Below are 16,597 nucleotides of genomic sequence, written 5' to 3' on the forward strand. Positions count from 1 at the left end.
TTCTCTCTTTTCTCTTTCTTTATCTTCCTCACATACCTCGACAAGCAAATCCTGTGGATATGGCCCCCGCCACCCCCCTTCCCCCCCGAACTATTCCGTTAGTACATGAGGCAATCAAACAAGTTGGGAAGGGAGAGAGAGAGAGAGAGAGAGAGAGAGAGAGAGAGAGAGAGAGAGAGAGAGAGAGAGAGCGGGGGGGGAGGGGGGGGAGAGAGAGAGGAGGAGGAGGAGGAGGAGGAGGGGTCAGTCAGTACTTGCAGGCCAGTCAAGGCATTCAGAGGAGGGGCGGCATATGACGAGAGCAGGAATGCAGATTCTGCAAGTTTGCAAGTAGGAGGTGACGTTGGGGTTGCACACAAAGATGCGCTAACGGGAAGAAGCTGCAGTCAAGGAGCAGGACGAGGAACTCAGAGCAGCTGTCACAGCATCTTACGCTCATGCAGGGCTGGACGAATGGCGAAGGGGGAGCCGAGATGCTGAGACGCTCGCGCTGACTGTGAAGCTACAAGACTCGGAGGACCATGAGGGAGCCGGGGGAGCTCGGACTCGCCTCCTTGGGACGGATCGCTCTTGTGCTCTTCTCCCTTCTCCTCGTCGGAACGCTACTGGCCGCAAGATGGCCAGGGGGGGACTTGCTGAGCAGGGAAGTTGCGATGGGTGTGTACGGCCTGTTGTCCTTGCAACGTCCGATCGGCACGGGGAGGAGCAGAGGTGCGGAGCATGTCGATTGCTCCACACAGAGTGACTGATGTGCTTGTCCAGGCCTCAAGCTCCTCAGCAACTCACGGGAACAACCTCCGGCCAGCAACGACACCGGCTCGGTTCCTCCTTTCCCTCCCATCTTTCCTTTGCCCCATCACTGGGAGAACGGCAGCATGACCGTCAACCTGGTCCCTGACTTCAAGTTTGAGATCGCCTCCTCCTCCAAGGACCTCCTCTCCCTAGCCGCACGCTACAGGAAGATATGCTTTCCTCGCAAAGCGCGTTGGGCTCCCAACCGACAGGACAGGAGCACGGCTCTCACCAAGCTTCAGCTCGTTGTAACGTCTCCCGATCACGTCCTCAGTCCGCACACGGACGAGTCCTACACCCTCCTGCTACCTGCCGGGGGCAAGGGCGAGGGAGGGAGGGTGGCTGTGCTAGAGGCCAGCACGCAGTTTGGGGCCATGAGAGGGCTGGAGACTTTCTCGCAGCTGCTGCACTTCGACTTTGACCTGAGTGCCTACAGGGTCCTCCATGCTCCATGGCAGGTGAAGGACAAGCCTCGCTTCCCTCACCGCGAGCTCCTTGTGGACTCAGCCAGGCATTTCCTCCCCGTCCGCGTCCTGAAGGACCTCCTCTCCTCCCTCTCCTTCGCCAAGATCAACGTCCTCCACTGGCACCTTGCCGACACCCAGTCGTTCCCCATGCAGAGCAGGAACAACCCCGAGCTCTCAAGGAGAGGAAGCTTCTCCTCTGACGAGACCTACTCCGAGGATGACGTGGCAGAGATCGTCGAGTGGGGGAGAATGCGGGGGGTCCGCGTCCTCCCTGAGATCGACATGCCGGGGCACGCGGCGAGCTGGTGCAGGGGATACCCCAAGATCTGCCCCAGCCCCTCCTGCCTCGAGCCGTTGAGCCCGGTCATGCCGACCCCTCTAACTCCCTTCGCTTCCGACGATACCTTCACGGTAGTGGAGAGGCTGATGGGGGACGTTGTCAGCTCCTTCCCGGAGCCTCTGCTGCACCTTGGAGGAGACGAGGTGAACACAAGCTGCTGGGAGGCATCGGAGAGCATCAAGGGATGGATGAAGCAGAACAACCTGACGACAGGAGATGCGTTTAAGCTCTTCCTCTTGCGTGCGCACGCCATGGCAGCCAAGTTCCACAGGCGGCCGGTGGTGTGGGACGAAGTGTGGGACGTGGTAGGAGCAAACTTGAGCAAGGACGTAATCATTCAGCAGTGGAGATGGGGAGGAAACCACGTGAATAGGACCAAGAATGTAACGTCCAACGGATATCAGCTGATCTGGATGGTGGACCCGGACTGGTACCTTGACAGCCTGTCGACAGGATGGGAGAAAATCCACACGACCGACTTGTGCGAGGGCTTGACTGAGGAAGAGTGTGAGCGAGTGATAGGAGGAGGCGGCGGCATGTGGGGGGAGACAGTGGATGCCTCGGACCTGGAGCAGGTAGGAAATGACCCAGGGATGAGGGGTGGGGGTAATGCATCCTTGCAGACAGTCTGGCCTCGGATGGCAGCCTTGGCAGAAGTCCTGTGGTCACCTGCTCCAACGGGAAAGAGGTGAGAAGGAGGGAAGACCGCGCGGTTTCAGCCTCTCCTGACGTCCTTGCAAGGTCGCACGAGCTCGCCTGGTCCCTCAACGTGACGAGGTCGAGGTTGAAAGCTTTCCGCTGCCTCCTCCTTCAGCGTTAGCACAACCTCAACTTGCTCTCGTGCTCTAACGACTGTACAGGAGGAGTACGCGCGGCACCTGTTGACAATGCTGTGGCTCGAACAGCTCCTTCGGGGCCAGGAGGTTGTAGGGATGCGTGAGCGAAGATGTGTTAAGAGGATAACATAGTTACACAGTAACATTCACTCCTTCAATTACATTACACACGCAATCTCTCTTCATACCCCGATTATTAGGTACACTATACTCGTTGGTCCATTTGTTCCCACGGTTCTACACCATAACAAAGATCCAAGTTCACGGATTGTTTCATATCTGGAAGTCCAACGACACATCCTGTAACGTTGGACATGACGCTCGTCGAGCTTTAGAAACCATCATACCCTTCAAGTTTGCCTGGATCAAGTTGCGAGCAGAGCCATTCCTCTGGAACGCCTGCATGTCGCCGTCCATTACGTGGCGTTTGATCCCATTCTCTTCGATGTGATTCAGCCTGTACAGGATATGGAGAAGACGTCGGTCTCGCTCTGCCGCCCTCCAGACTTGCTCGAGGTCGATTCGTACCAGCTCCCCTGTGCTATTCCTCCTCTGTGGCTTCCGATTCTGATCCTCTTTCACGCCGAAGAAATCCTCCCACACCTCCTTGCTCATTCGTCTTTCTTGAAACTTCTTGTCTATCACTACTTCCTCTTCACCTCCTCTCTCTGCCGTCACTTTGTGATGCATCCACCACTGCATGGTCTCATCTCCAACCCAAAATCTCGACGTTTTGTTTGTCGTCTGGAAGAATGTGCCAACACAACTTAAGGCCTAAGCTTGTCTCCGAACGGATATTCCTGGAACCAACGACGTCAGCACCAGAAGCATTCAATTTCTTCTCATTCGAGCTTTCAAAACAAGAAATAACATATCTATTCCTCAAAGAGTCTAACTTGATGACTGACGATGAAGGGACATTTGCACTTGCACTTGCGTGATGGCATGAGATTCCAAATATTACGCTCTCAAACGCATTCAACTTTTACAATCAGATTCGCCTCACAGGTTCACCCCTTATCTTGCTCTTTTCAACAACGAGAACATCCTCAAGAATCACAATTCGACAACTTTGCCACTGCCCCTCGTAATCTTGCTTTGCCTCACATCCTCGCTCAATTACTCATTTCTCATCTCTTTGTTTCATCAACTCATCATCTTCTTCATTCTCATATCTAGAAGTGTCTACCCTCCAGCATGATCCTCCCTTCTCCCTTCTCCCTTCCATCTCAACTCCTCCATGTCAACACTTCATTACAGCCTCTGCATTGTTTCGTCGGAGTTCCGATGACCCCACCCATCCGATTAACCAGGTTCTCAGAATCGACAACCCCACCCCTTGTTTTGTACCTCATATTTGGTATGGGATATGGGGTACCTTAACACCCTTCGTACTACCCCACCCTCCTATCTGTCTGGGGAAAACGTGATAAGCGGCAACCCTCGTGATTTAATATATCTACCCACTGCTTTACATCAGGTCAAGGCAGGTACCCCTGATTTGCCCACCTACTACCCACCTTTTGAACAGTACCGTGGCAGGTTTCCAAACAACAACAATAATAATGTACATAGTGGGGGTAGGGGTGGTTCTGCGGATGGTCGCAATCCTAAAACTTGTTTTAATTCTGACCGTCTTTGCTGATTTGGAAACGATGGTGGAAGAATGGAAGTATGCTCTATTATTCAAATTTCATCGAAGAATTTTATAAACTCTTCAAAACATTTGCTCTAAAATGAATGTTTTTATTTGTCCTCCAAAAAAAAAAGCTAGTGCCTCCTTTGACTGTCAGGTGATCCACCCCACCCCCTTCTTCACAACATGTCACAGTCAGCCTTCACCCCACCCCTCCACACAACCACCCCTTTATACGTCTACCAAACTCTATCTGCAGTACCTGTCACGTCCTCACAAATCTATTATCAAACCTCCCATGTCAAAACAGCTTACACGTATGCCATACCACCCCCTCACCTCCCCCACCCCATCAATTGAGGAACCCTACCCACCCAGGTGTGTACAGTACAATAAAAGCCTTAGTAGACTCAAAGCGGCATCCGACTCTTTGGGCCCGGGCGCCCGGTCTTCCGAGGGGTTTCAGGCTCATAACCGACGGAGCACAAGTTTGTTAGACTTGTACTGTGCCAAAGTCAGAGTCACGCAGATATCACATCGACCTCAGTTGTAACAAGACAGGTTTTGCTCAAGACCAAGTTTAATGCACACAAAACCAGAATTGAGGAGCACATGAGAGATAGACTGTATGCTAGGATGTGAAACCCCTACTAGTCGGAAAGCCCCCTCTTCGTCCCACGTACTACATTGCCGCCTTGAAACACGTAAGTCGTCTTGGTTTACAGGAGAGTTTTTGTTAACTCGGCGCTATCTGACTTGGAACTCTGCTGACATGAAGTTCAGGCTCTTGTTTGTGTGACTTTCTGACGTCCGATGCCGCACGTACGATACTATCGAGTCAGGAACTCGGGGGGAGGATGGAGCGTATGCCAGCCGTGCCAGTCAGATAGCGCCGAGTTAACAAAACAGGCTCTCCTGTAAACCAAGACGACTTTACAACTGAGGTCGATGTGATATCTGCGTGACTTTGGCACAGTACTAGCAAGTCTAACGAACTTGTGCTCCCGGTCATCAAGTCAGTTGACTGACCATCTTTACTCAAAGTTAAGTTAAAGATCAGTACGAGGACAAAAAACTTGACTCAGTGAAATCGGATGCACGGCCTGAACACAGAACGGCGTACACTTCAAGCGGCTTCTTTTTCACAACTTGGCTTCTCAGCCACTACTGACTCCCCGCCGCAGACCCGGAAATCAGCGGTGACCGTGCCGACCATGTATCAGATACTGAGCGGGGTACGGTCCGGCCCGCCGGGCCCGGCGCGGTCCCGGTCCCGGCATGGCCGGGGGCCGGGCCGCCGCCGCGCGCTGGCAGCCTCCATCACCCGGCCGCCGGGCCCGGAGTGCCAGTCGGACCGTCAGCGGTGACGCTGCCGGGAGTTACTAGACTGGACCACTTCAGCTTAACTTCAGCCAGCCTAGGTCCAACGGCCGGGCGGCAGCAGCGACATGGCAGGTTGTGATGCTCCTGACAGTGCACGCGGCATCATGATGCTGAGGGGAGGAGCCTTGAGGGGGCTGCCAGGATCAGGCGGGAGTCAGATCAGTTGAAAGAGGAGAAGCGGCAGGGAACGTTCCGGGACTGAAAGAGCAGGGCGACGGAGGAGGGAGGAGGGAGGAAGAGGAGGGAGGAAGGAGAAAGGAAGGTAGGAGGGTTGAGATGGTAGCACGACGTGACTGAGAGGAGGATGCTGGCAAGGAGAAGCTGAGCTGAGCTGAGCTGGTGCACCCGGTAAAGGGGCGCAGGAAAGGATTAGAAGTCCTCGTTGAGAAGAGAAATGTCGGAGAGAAGATGAAAACAAGGTAGAGGGTTTGCAAGAGGGAAGCGAACAGGGTGGATGGCAATCGACGGACGACAAGACTTGTACGGTGAATACAGTGACTGACACTCGTTCTGCAGGAGAGCGCGGCAAGAAAGACCTTCGGAACATGGAAGAATCCATCGACATTGTTCCTGTCGTCTTGTATGACAACTTGCGGCATGAAACGCTGAGAGTGTTGACAGATGTTGTTGGAGGAGGCGCAAAGAGGGGAGTACACAAGCGCGCAGGTAGGAAGAGCTACTTCCTTATGGTTGCATTTCTTTGCCTCATACTGCTCGCAAGGACGAGAAAGTTCTGCAGAGAATTTTTGAGAGGATCGACTTCAAGCGAGACAACAAGATCGACAAGGAAGAGCTGGAGCACTGCTTGCGAACTCTGGGGTACGACCCTGTGAAAGTCAACCAGTACGGGATTTCGGAGGTGGAGCAGATGATCTGGGAGGTAGAGCGAGGGAGAGCTGGCGGGGTAGACTTGAGACGTGATCATGCTGCAGGTGGATGAAGACAGCGATGGCTGTGTTAGTCTGGATGAGTTCCACACCATGTTTGTTCGCAACCGCAATGACAGGTCCGCCGACCTTGAGCTGCCGTCTATCACTGACGTGCATGGTGGGTTCAGGACGGGGAGGGAGCCCAAGAAGCTGTACAACGTCTGCCAGTTCATGACGTTGGACAGGGATGGGGATGGATCTATTTCGACAGAAGAGTGTATGGAGATGATTATCCATCGCTTCGGAAGGTTGTTTGTGTTGTCTTTGAAGTTGATTTCTTTGTTTGACATGTCCTGCAACCTCGTCGTGTTCTGGGCTGAACAGGCAGAAGTTGGAGGAAGTATTTCATAATGGTATGCACGATCGAGAGATCACTCTCTCCGACTTTCTGTTGCAAGTGAGTTGGTCGCACAGCACGGTGAGATGTTGTTGACTCCTCGATGCAGGTCAACAGGAACTACTCGATGCCCGACAAGGGGAGAAAGAAATCAGCGAGGATGAAGGCAAACAGTCTAGGTAAGAGAGCCGCCACCTAACTCACTTGCTCTCCGTCACCTCTCACTTGCTCTCCGTTACCTCCTACTTGCTCTCACTTGCTCTCCGTTACCTCTCCCTTGCTCTCCGTTACCTCCTACTTGCTCTCACTTGCTCTCCGTTACCTCGTACCTCCTCCTTTCTGCATGATGTCACGTCTGTGACAACATTACTGCAGCAAGGATGCCTTCAATCAGCAAGAGATGATGCGGGGTGAAGGAAATGTCAGGTAGGATGTGGGGTAGGTGGATTGGGGGGCGAATCATAACAGACCCAACTTGTGTAAGAGTGATAGAACTCTTTTACTTGCTGTCTTGCAAAATTCTGTATCCGAGATGTCTTCATGTCGCTCCGAACGAAGGAGTTCTAGCTCCAAAAGATGCAAACAACATGCCGGTGAAGGCGCGCATGAGATGAGCCTTGGTGAAGTCATCAGTCGAGCAACTTTCCTTCCCTCTCCTGAGATGTCACATCAAGTCAGGATGTCTCGCAGTCAGTGAAGACGTTGGAACGAACCTCAACAGGGGATGGAAGAGAAGATTCATGAAGCTTATCAACACCCAGGAAGCTAGCAACCACTGCATCGCCGCAAGAATCTGCAAGTTATTTTGTCAGTATCATCATCATCATCATCATCATCATCATCATCATCATCATCATCATCATCATCATCATCATCATCATCATCATCATCATCATCATCATCATCATCTCCATCATCATCATCATTCCCAAAATACAAACACTATCTCAAAGTAAAACAGTCAAATGTCTGCCTTCACTAGTTCATGCACACATCGATGCAATGGGAAATTGAGATTACTCTGGTTCAGTTGTTGCTCCGCGTGGTTTGCCCGCTCCTCTGCCGCTGCCAACTTCTCCCTAAGGGCATTGAGCTGCAAAATAGAACGAAAACGACAGGTCATACAAATCAGTCAGCAGGAAAGTAAATGATTACCTCCTCTTGCTCCAGTTCGTATTTCTCACGTTCCCTTCTCAACCGCTCCTCTTCACTCTGCAGCACAAGAACCACTCTCCTCACAAGCAAGACCAAGATAAAGAGAATCAGTTCGCACTTTGATCTGTCTGGCATGTTCTTCTTTCTCTTTCCTCAGCCTTTCCTCCTCAACCTTGACTTCACAGTCACTTCACTGCACAGGAAAGCCGCTGCGTCACCCGAAGCTCCTGCAGCTTCTTCTCGTGTTCTTCTTTCGCGCGCTGCGCTTCTTCCTGTGCTAATCTTGCCTGCAAATAGAGTCTGCTCACAATTTTGAAGCTCTCAACGCTCTCATGGGGGCTAGAAAGAGATATCTGACACATCAAACAACTCATTGGGCATCAACCATTATCAGACATCATCAGAGTCAAGCTTTCTACTCTTGAGAACAAAGCCTGATAGATATCAACAGAACTCAATCAATCCAAATCTCTCAACATTCCAAATACACGATCAGTAAGACGTGAAGACGCGTGTTCAGACATCTCGACTGGGAGGCAGCATATCATGTTGATTTGTCAGGAATCCTGGCACCATACCCTCAATCTCTCTGCTTCTTCTTGCTGCAATCTCTCACGATGTGCTGCCTGTCGACGTCTCAGTGACTCCTTCCAACCGTCGAGTTCCATCCTACCTCGTCATCGTGCACCGGCTCCTGCTCCGGAACCCCTGGCAGCTCCTCGCCAGAAGGAGTTGCGTCCTTTTCGCTTCATAAGGGAAACAAAGCCGGCAAACACTCCGAATCACCTGAGCATGCAAGGAGAGCGCAAAGAGGAGCAGGAGCGAGACCGACAAAGCGACCTTCCATGATGCTGGATGAAAATAACTCATTCTCTCGACAATTGGTTGCACTCGATTGATCTTTCTCACAATCTTCTACAGTCATCTTCTCACCAGCATCTAGGCCTTCCCATTCTCTCCGGCCTCTTGCACATGTTGATTTCATTGTTTTGAATCTGATCTCTCTCCTTTTCTCTCTTGTCCATCTTTTTTAATTCCCACGTCTTTCGCCCCACAAACCATCTTTCCTCCTCCTTTTCCTCAGCTTATCCCTCCCCTCATCGTTTCGCAACTTCCTCTTTTTCTTTTGCACTGTCCTTTCGTCTCCTCTTTTTCCCTCCTCTCCCCTCTCCAGCTTTTTCTCCTCCCTTTCCATCCTTTCCTTCCACTTTTCTTTATCCGCTCAGTTCCTTTCCTCCTCTCCAACTCCACTCTCTCCCTCTCTGTTCTCCCTCCCTCCTCAACTCTTCTTCTCAAACTCTGCCAATCCTTCTCTTCCTCCCTCCCCCTCCCCTTTCCCTTCCCCCTCCTCTCCCTCTCCCTCTCCTTCCATGTCCCTCACCTGCCATGCCGTTCGTTCGATGGCGTGCCACCTCCTCCCACTCAACTAAAAAATTTCGAATGAAAATCTAGGATAAATTTTCAAACATTTAATCAATTATTTTCATGGGTAAATGAATTTGCTTTCAACAATTGCTCCGAGGCGGGTTGGGATCCCGCAAAAGTTTCACTATAGGTAATGGAGGGAGCGAGCATGATCAGAGGAGAGGAGGGAGGTAGGGAGCGAGCGAGGGGGGAAAGGGAGCGAGCGAGCGAGCGAGCAAGGGAGGGGGAAGCGAGAGAGCGAGGAAGCGAGGGAGCGATTGGGGGAGCAAGGGAGGGAGCAAGGGAGCAAGGGAGGGGGGAAGCGAGGGAGCGAAGGGGGGTGGGAGCGAGCGGGCGAGGGAAGGGAGTAAAAGGGAAGAAAAGGAGACGTAAAAATGGGGCAAGAAGAGCGGAGGAGTGTTGTGGTGTCCTGGCTCAGCGACAAAGGAAGGAACGTGTTTGAAGTCATGGCAAGGGGTGCTTGCAACGTTTTTCTATGAGTGCGGAACAGAAATTGACTGCCAAGTGACGAGGAAACAGGAGAGGAGCACAACAATTAAGAGAAGATGAAGTAACGAGACAAGATGTGTGGTGGGATAAGAAGGGGTTTGGAGTCGAGAGAGGCATAGCAGGAGGGCAAACAAGTTTCAATCGATTTGTTCTTAACAAAAGTTTTTATCTGCATACGGTCACATGCCCAAGATATCGCCTGGGCTCGTAAATTATAGTTGCATACAAAATTCCCTTGTGATCTCCGCAGCGCTCTCTGCTTGGCTCATGCTAGTGCTGATTTTCCCGCGTTCATCTTGCCGGTGGGGTCGTCAGTGGAGGAGAAACTGGTCTCGAGCTGCTGCTGTGGGGACTGATCGACTGCAGATGGCAAGATCAGAAGACGGGGAGAGGGAGAGGGTAGCGAGACTACCTTGAAGGTTGGAGGCCTCGACAGGGTTGGAGGCGTAGACTGGCGAGTAGCTCTCAGGCGCAACGGGAGGAGGAGCGTCCACCTGCAGCATAGGAACTGCCTGAATTTCAGGAGTCTGCTGCTCCACCATCGGCATCGGCTGCGGCATGCTGGTAGGCTGCATAGCACTGACTTCTTGCATTGGAACTGCCTGCGGAACTGTGCCCTTCTGTACAAATCACAACATCAGTGAACCTGCAAGAACGTCCACACTCTCGGACATAAGCGTGAGGGTACCTGGGGTTGTTGCTCGTAGCTTGGAGCGACTCCGTGCTCTGAGATGTCAAGCCCAGCCTCCTCTACCTCAGCGCTCACTCGGATCCCGATCGTCTTGTCGATGAACAGGAACAGCATCACCGACATCCCGATCGTCCATGCTGCGATCACCAAGCTTCCCACCACCTGCACTCCGAACTGCTCGCCGCTGCCGCAAGCCTCGTTGGCGTTGGGGTAGCCCGCATACTGCACGTTCTTGTCCGTGCAGAAGATGCCGGTCGCCCAGATGCCCCACATGCCGCAGAAGCCATGCACGACCGAGGCGTCGCAAGGATCGTCGATGCGGAGAGCGAGCAAGAGGTAATGACCACCGTACAAAATAAGTGCAGCCACAAACCCGATGAGGAAGGCCATCCTGTAACAGAGGCGTCAGCGACCCGCCATACCCCAGCTCCTCCTCTCGCTCCTCCGCACCCTTCACGCCAAACGCTCTCTCTCTAGTCTTGTCGATCCCTCTCGTTCCTCCTCCCTTACCATGGATCGACGACCGCACAGTTGGCAGTGATCCCTACCAGCCCCGCCAGCACTCCGTTGAGCCCCATCGAGATGTTGTAGTGTCCTTGGAGGGCCTTGGCCAGGAACGTCGCCGTGATCGCTGCTGACGCCGCCGAGATCGTCATGTTCACCGCCACCTTCCCGGCTACGTTGGCGGCTCCTCCCGAGATCATGAGCGTCGACCCGCAGTTGAAGCCGTACCACCCGAACCACAGGATGAACACTCCCAGCGCCTGCAGCGTGTTGTTCCCGTCGAAGAGCGTGTTGACCGACCCGTCGGGCCCGAAGCGTCCTCGACGAGCTCCCGCGATGATCGCCCCGACCAGCCCGCAGAAGCCTCCTACCATGTGCACGACTCCTGACCCCGCAAAGTCGATCAAGCCGTTGGACCGCGTGTCCTTGTTGAAGATGGGCCGAGCTACCCCGTTGGAGTCAGGATACGCTCCCCACGCCGACAGCCACCCGTACCCCCACACCCAGTGCACGATCACGGGGTACATGAAGGTGCTCAAGAACACCGAGTAGATGAAGTACGCCTCCAGCTTCGTCCGCTCGCACACAGCCCCAGCCACGATGGTGGCCGCGGCTCCCGCGAAGGCCCACTGGAAGAACCACTTCTCCCACCCGTCCGAGCTACCCATGCCGTCTCCTGCTCCGTTGTAGACGTCCTTCAAGCCGAAGTAGCACGCGCTCCCGCACTTGCCGATGAAGCCGCCCGAGTCCGACCCGAAGGCGAAGCCGTAGCCCAGCAGCCAGAAGGCGATGGCCGCGATGGAGGCGTCGATCATGTTCTTGAAGAGGATGTTGGTGACGTTCTTGGGGTGGACGATACCGGCTTCGAGCATGGCGAAGCCGGCCTGCATGAAGAAGACGAGGGCACCTGGGGAGGAGTGAGAAGGTGAAGGAATAGGCGAGGAGAGGGGGAGGGCGTACCACACAGAACTATCCATGCTGTATCCATGTCTCGGGAGTTGGCCTTGACAAGCGCCTCAAAGTCATTGAGGTTTTTCCGATTTTGACTGACCGCATCTGTTGCTTGTTGATACTGCCATTTCATCAAATTATTGTCATTGCACTTGAGTGTTTGCACTCAATCATCAATAATCTTCTGTCGTTTTGACTCTCAAACACTGCGGTATGTCAATTTGTGTCTCTACCTAGCTTTTCAGCACAAAACTTTGTTTGTTTTCTACACATCGATGCTCAGGTATCACTGAAAAGCGCGTACTTCAAGTAAAGTGTTCAACTCTCTTCCAGCTATCGACCCGGCCTGTTCTGTCCTCAAAGTACAGAGTTTTGAATGAGCTGTTTCTCCTTTGCTTGCACCTATCTTTTCTTCTCACCGTCACCCGTTCCACACCATCCCTACTCTTCTGCCACCCAGTCCTTTCCCTTCCTCCATCACATCAAATTCATCCTCCCGTCCTCTCGCTCTCAGTCCAGCGGGTCAGTGGGTGGTTCGGGTGATCTGGCCCTCCTCTCCTCACCTGTACTTGTAGACTCTGGAACTTCGCCCATAGCTCGTCGTACGTCGGCGCAGCCATGTTCCTTGAAGTTGCCGCCTGAGAAGTAAGGATTGAATCGATTGAATCAATCATACTTCAGGTTCAAACCGATTTTCTTCCCTCTTCCAGTACCTGGAAACGAATTTTTTTACCAAACAGCTGAATCGATTTGATTCAAATCATTATCTTCTCACATCCCCTTGCCCGGTACGAATCATTGATTCTAGGAAATAGGTGGTGGGGGTACGTGCATAGGGGTCCTTGAAGATGATTTTCTGTATGATACTGGGGGTAGTTGATTGAGAAGTATGGGTAGTGGGTAGTTCATAACGGTTGGATCATGTCGAAATTGACACTTTTTTTTAGGTCAATGTTGCCAATGTTGAATCTGAGAATTTCAAAGTTACTTTTGAATTTTCCATACAAGAAATATTTTTGGCACGGAGGCGTTTCAGTGCGGCGCCGCAGTACACAGCGAAATTATCCTTGAAAATTCAAGTTTGCTGGAATCATTTCAATCAACTTTTGAAATCTCGTGTCAACATGGCGACGATGCCTGCGCCCGATGCGAGGAATTTCATGGGGCTGATGAAGAACCTGGAGAAAGGGGTAAGTCCATGCACGTGAACAATGCTGAAGTCAAGAGAAGAAGCGGCGCTCAGATAGACACGAGCATGCAGTGGTCACCGGCAGTATGATAGTTGAAATGGCCCCGGCAGGAAGCTAGAGGTGAACCAAGAGACTCTCACGGGGAAAGGGAAGGGGGAAGGGGGGCGGGAAGCTGCGAGGATAGATAAGGAGAGAATTTAGGAGAGGAGGATCATACGGATCATGCACAACAGGCTGCTACAAGTTGGCCTGAGAAGAAAAGGAAGGACAAGCAAACCTTCTGAAGGAGTAGATAGAATGGCCTGATTTATTGAATGTCAGCAAAGCCATACCAAACAAGTGGGTGAGGTGGAGCGATGATCAAACGATGCACTCTCCCTGTTGTTTTATGTAATCTTGCTCAAAAGCTGACTGTAAATTGCATCAGTTCAACTTCACCATTAGGTACGTCGACCAGCTGGATGCCGAAATCAACACCACGCTAGTGTCCGTGGGACAGAATTCAAACGACCTTGACACAGCATGGATAGTTCTGTGTGGTACGCCCTCCTCCCCCTTCTCTCACCTCTTCCGTCACCTTCTCACTCCTCCCCAGGTGCCCTCGTCTTCTTCATGCAGGCCGGCTTCGCCATGCTCGAAGCCGGTATCGTCCACCCCAAGAACGTCACCAACATCCTCTTCAAGAACATGATCGACGCCTCCATCGCGGCCATCGCCTTCTGGCTGCTGGGCTACGGCTTCGCCTTCGGGTCGGACTCGGGCGGCTTCATCGGCAAGTGCGGGAGCGAGTGCTACTTCGGCTTGAAGGACGTCTACAACGGAGCAGGAGACGGCATGGGTAGCTCGGACGGGTGGGAGAAGTGGTTCTTCCAGTGGGCCTTCGCGGGAGCCGCGGCCACCATCGTGGCTGGGGCTGTGTGCGAGCGGACGAAGCTGGAGGCGTACTTCATCTACTCGGTGTTCTTGAGCACCTTCATGTACCCCGTGATCGTGCACTGGGTGTGGGGGTACGGGTGGCTGTCGGCGTGGGGAGCGTATCCTGACTCCAACGGGGTAGCTCGGCCCATCTTCAACAAGGACACGCGGTCCAACGGCTTGATCGACTTTGCGGGGTCAGGAGTCGTGCACATGGTAGGAGGCTTCTGCGGGCTGGTCGGGGCGATCATCGCGGGAGCTCGTCGAGGACGCTTCGGGCCCGACGGGTCGGTCAACACGCTCTTCGAAGGGAACAACACGCTGCAGGCGCTGGGAGTGTTCATCCTGTGGTTCGGGTGGTACGGCTTCAACTGCGGGTCGACGCTCATGATCTCGGGAGGAGCCGCCAACGTAGCCGGGAAGGTGGCGGTGAACATGACGATCTCGGCGGCGTCAGCAGCGATCACGGCGACGTTCCTGGCCAAGGCCCTCCAAGGACACTACAACATCTCGATGGGGCTCAACGGAGTGCTGGCGGGGCTGGTAGGGATCACTGCCAACTGTGCGGTCGTCGATCCATGGTAAGGGAGGAGGAACGAGAGGGATCGACAAGACTAGAGAGAGAGCGTTTGGCGTGAAGGGTGCGGAGGAGCGAGAGGAGGAGCTGGGGTATGGCGGGTCGCTGACGCCTCTGTTACAGGATGGCCTTCCTCATCGGGTTTGGAGCAGCAATCATCCTGCTTGCTGGCCACTCTCTCCTCCTCTACCTTCGCATCGACGATCCTTGCGACGCCTCGGTCGTGCATGGCTTCTGCGGCATGTGGGGCATCTGGGCGACCGGCATCTTCTGCACGGACAAGAACGTGCAGTATGCGGGCTACCCCAACGCCAACGAGGCTTGCGGCAGCGGCGAGCAGTTCGGAGTGCAGGTGGTGGGAAGCTTGGTGATCGCAGCATGGACGATCGGGATGTCGGTGATGCTGTTCCTGTTCATCGACAAGACGATCGGGATCCGAGTGAGCGCTGAGGTAGAGGAGGACGGGCTGGACGCCTCAGAGCACGGCATTGACTATATCCTTCCTATGCTGCCGAACCGGGTATGTTGTATTTTGCAGGAGGGCAATGTAGGAGAGGAGGAGAGAGAAGGGAGGAAGTAGGAGAGAGAGGAAGAGGAGTGAGAGGAGGAGGAGGAGGAGGAGGAGGAGGAGGAGGAGATTTGACGACCTGCTGTTGTCGCAGATGGCGGATGCAAGTAGGATGGATGCACACGCGAGGAAGATGGAAGGGGCTCCGCATGCGCCGCATCCTCCCACCTCCAATTCCGTTCATCCTGACTTCTCATCTCCTGCACAAGAGAGCGTGGGAGAGGAATGTGAGACGAAAGCTTTCTTGCTTGACATGATGTGTTTTTTCTGACATGTTGGCAGACGGTATCCAGCAGTCAGAGACAGCAAACGTGCAGTCTTTGACGTTTGCTGGAGGCTCTGGGGAGGCGTAAGAGGTGATGAGGGTTGAGAAGAAATAGAAAGAGGGAGGGAGGGAGAGTGAACCAATTCTTGTGCTATACAAACAAAACATTCATCGAGATTGAAATTATGGTTGCAGGAGCTGAGTTGCCTCGCATGCACTTATTCCTCCTCCTCCTCCTCCTCCTCCTCCTTGACCCCACCCTCCCCTCCTCCTTCTCCTGCTTCTGGACTTGTCGTATCTCCACTCCTCATCATCATTACAGACTTGTCGATCTGTAAGATTCAAGCTCTAACACAATGTTCTGCCAGCCATTCAGCATAGAGTAAGAAAGGGAAAAAGGAGGGGCAAACCTGTATCAACGTGACCCAGAACAAAGATTCCTTCTGTTGACAGACGTGAGATGTAAGTTTACAGCAGGTACAAACACCGCCAGCATAGAACAATGGGCAAACAGTTTAGAGTTCAAAGCAAACATTCCAGACAAACAACTCTCAACCGTCAGCGCGATCAACAGCATGTTTTAAACAATCCCATCTCTCACCGTGCGGGATATCAGACCATCTATATACACAAGTCTCATTGACATGTCGACGACAAACTGTTCCATTTCCAGCATGTAAACATCCTGCAATCACATCAGCGTGTGATGTACGATGAGCGACATCTTGTACATGGTCAACGTGCCCGATGTTTGACTGCCCGGAGAAGCGTGAGAACGAACAAAAGTATGTGAAGAGCGATAAGAACTGAATGGAGGGAGGGAGGGAGGGGTGAGGGAGAGCGGGAAAAGGAGAGGCAGGGAGAGAGGCAGGAAGGGAGTGGGGGAGAGGGAGGGAAGGAGAGAGGGAGCGAGGTAAGGAGAAAGGGAGGGAGAGAGGGGGGGAAGAGGGAGGGAGGGAGAAAGGGAAGGATAGAGGGAGAAGAAGAAACAGGCAGGCGCAGGCAGAGGGACAGCGGAGGAATTTTTCACCGCGGCAGGAGAACTTTTCTCGTCCTTGAACCAATCTGAGACGGCTGAGACCTGACAACATCAAAATTCAACAACTAGATCCTGTATCAAGTCTTCTCCTCCCCTCTTCCTCCCCCT

The 16,597-nt window shown here is 53.2% G+C and overlaps 5 protein-coding genes across 5 annotated transcripts; 3 read left to right on the forward strand and 2 right to left on the reverse strand.

Annotated features, from left to right (window-relative positions):
- Positions 1 to 875: 875 nt before the first annotated feature.
- GUITHDRAFT_78031 (hypothetical protein) lies at positions 876 to 2,539 on the forward strand (the record flags this gene model as incomplete). Its single annotated transcript, XM_005824424.1, has 4 exons — positions 876 to 2,174; positions 2,223 to 2,287; positions 2,377 to 2,414; positions 2,460 to 2,539. The coding sequence occupies 4 exons, from the start codon at positions 876 to 878 to the stop codon at positions 2,537 to 2,539; spliced, it is 1,482 nt and encodes a 493-aa protein (XP_005824481.1).
- Positions 2,540 to 2,564: 25 nt separating this feature from the next.
- Positions 2,565 to 3,238, reverse strand: GUITHDRAFT_154951 (hypothetical protein). Its single transcript, XM_005824425.1, has one exon. It carries the CDS (start codon positions 3,135 to 3,137, stop codon positions 2,709 to 2,711), a length of 429 nt encoding a protein of 142 aa, XP_005824482.1. The 5' UTR covers positions 3,138 to 3,238; the 3' UTR covers positions 2,565 to 2,708.
- Positions 3,239 to 6,075: 2,837 nt separating this feature from the next.
- On the forward strand, positions 6,076 to 7,124 carry GUITHDRAFT_144936 (hypothetical protein; the record flags this gene model as incomplete). Its single annotated transcript, XM_005824426.1, has 7 exons — positions 6,076 to 6,120; positions 6,176 to 6,334; positions 6,387 to 6,460; positions 6,512 to 6,631; positions 6,708 to 6,780; positions 6,830 to 6,899; positions 7,096 to 7,124. 7 exons carry the CDS (start codon positions 6,076 to 6,078, stop codon positions 7,122 to 7,124), a joined length of 570 nt encoding a protein of 189 aa, XP_005824483.1.
- Positions 7,125 to 10,426: 3,302 nt separating this feature from the next.
- GUITHDRAFT_78007 (ammonium transporter) lies at positions 10,427 to 12,068 on the reverse strand (the record flags this gene model as incomplete). Its single annotated transcript, XM_005824485.1, has 3 exons — positions 10,427 to 10,871; positions 10,991 to 11,891; positions 11,945 to 12,068. The coding sequence occupies 3 exons, from the start codon at positions 12,066 to 12,068 to the stop codon at positions 10,427 to 10,429; spliced, it is 1,470 nt and encodes a 489-aa protein (XP_005824542.1).
- A 991-nt stretch (positions 12,069 to 13,059) lies between these two features.
- On the forward strand, positions 13,060 to 15,509 carry GUITHDRAFT_158588 (ammonium transporter; the record flags this gene model as incomplete). The annotated part of the gene is made up of 5 exons (XM_005824427.1): positions 13,060 to 13,125; positions 13,553 to 13,664; positions 13,721 to 14,621; positions 14,741 to 15,137; positions 15,468 to 15,509. 5 exons carry the CDS (start codon positions 13,060 to 13,062, stop codon positions 15,507 to 15,509), a joined length of 1,518 nt encoding a protein of 505 aa, XP_005824484.1.
- Positions 15,510 to 16,597: the final 1,088 nt, after the last annotated feature.

Source organism: Guillardia theta (genome assembly GCF_000315625.1).
Source record: "Guillardia theta CCMP2712 unplaced genomic scaffold GUITHscaffold_94, whole genome shotgun sequence".
NCBI lineage: Eukaryota > Cryptophyceae > Pyrenomonadales > Geminigeraceae > Guillardia > Guillardia theta.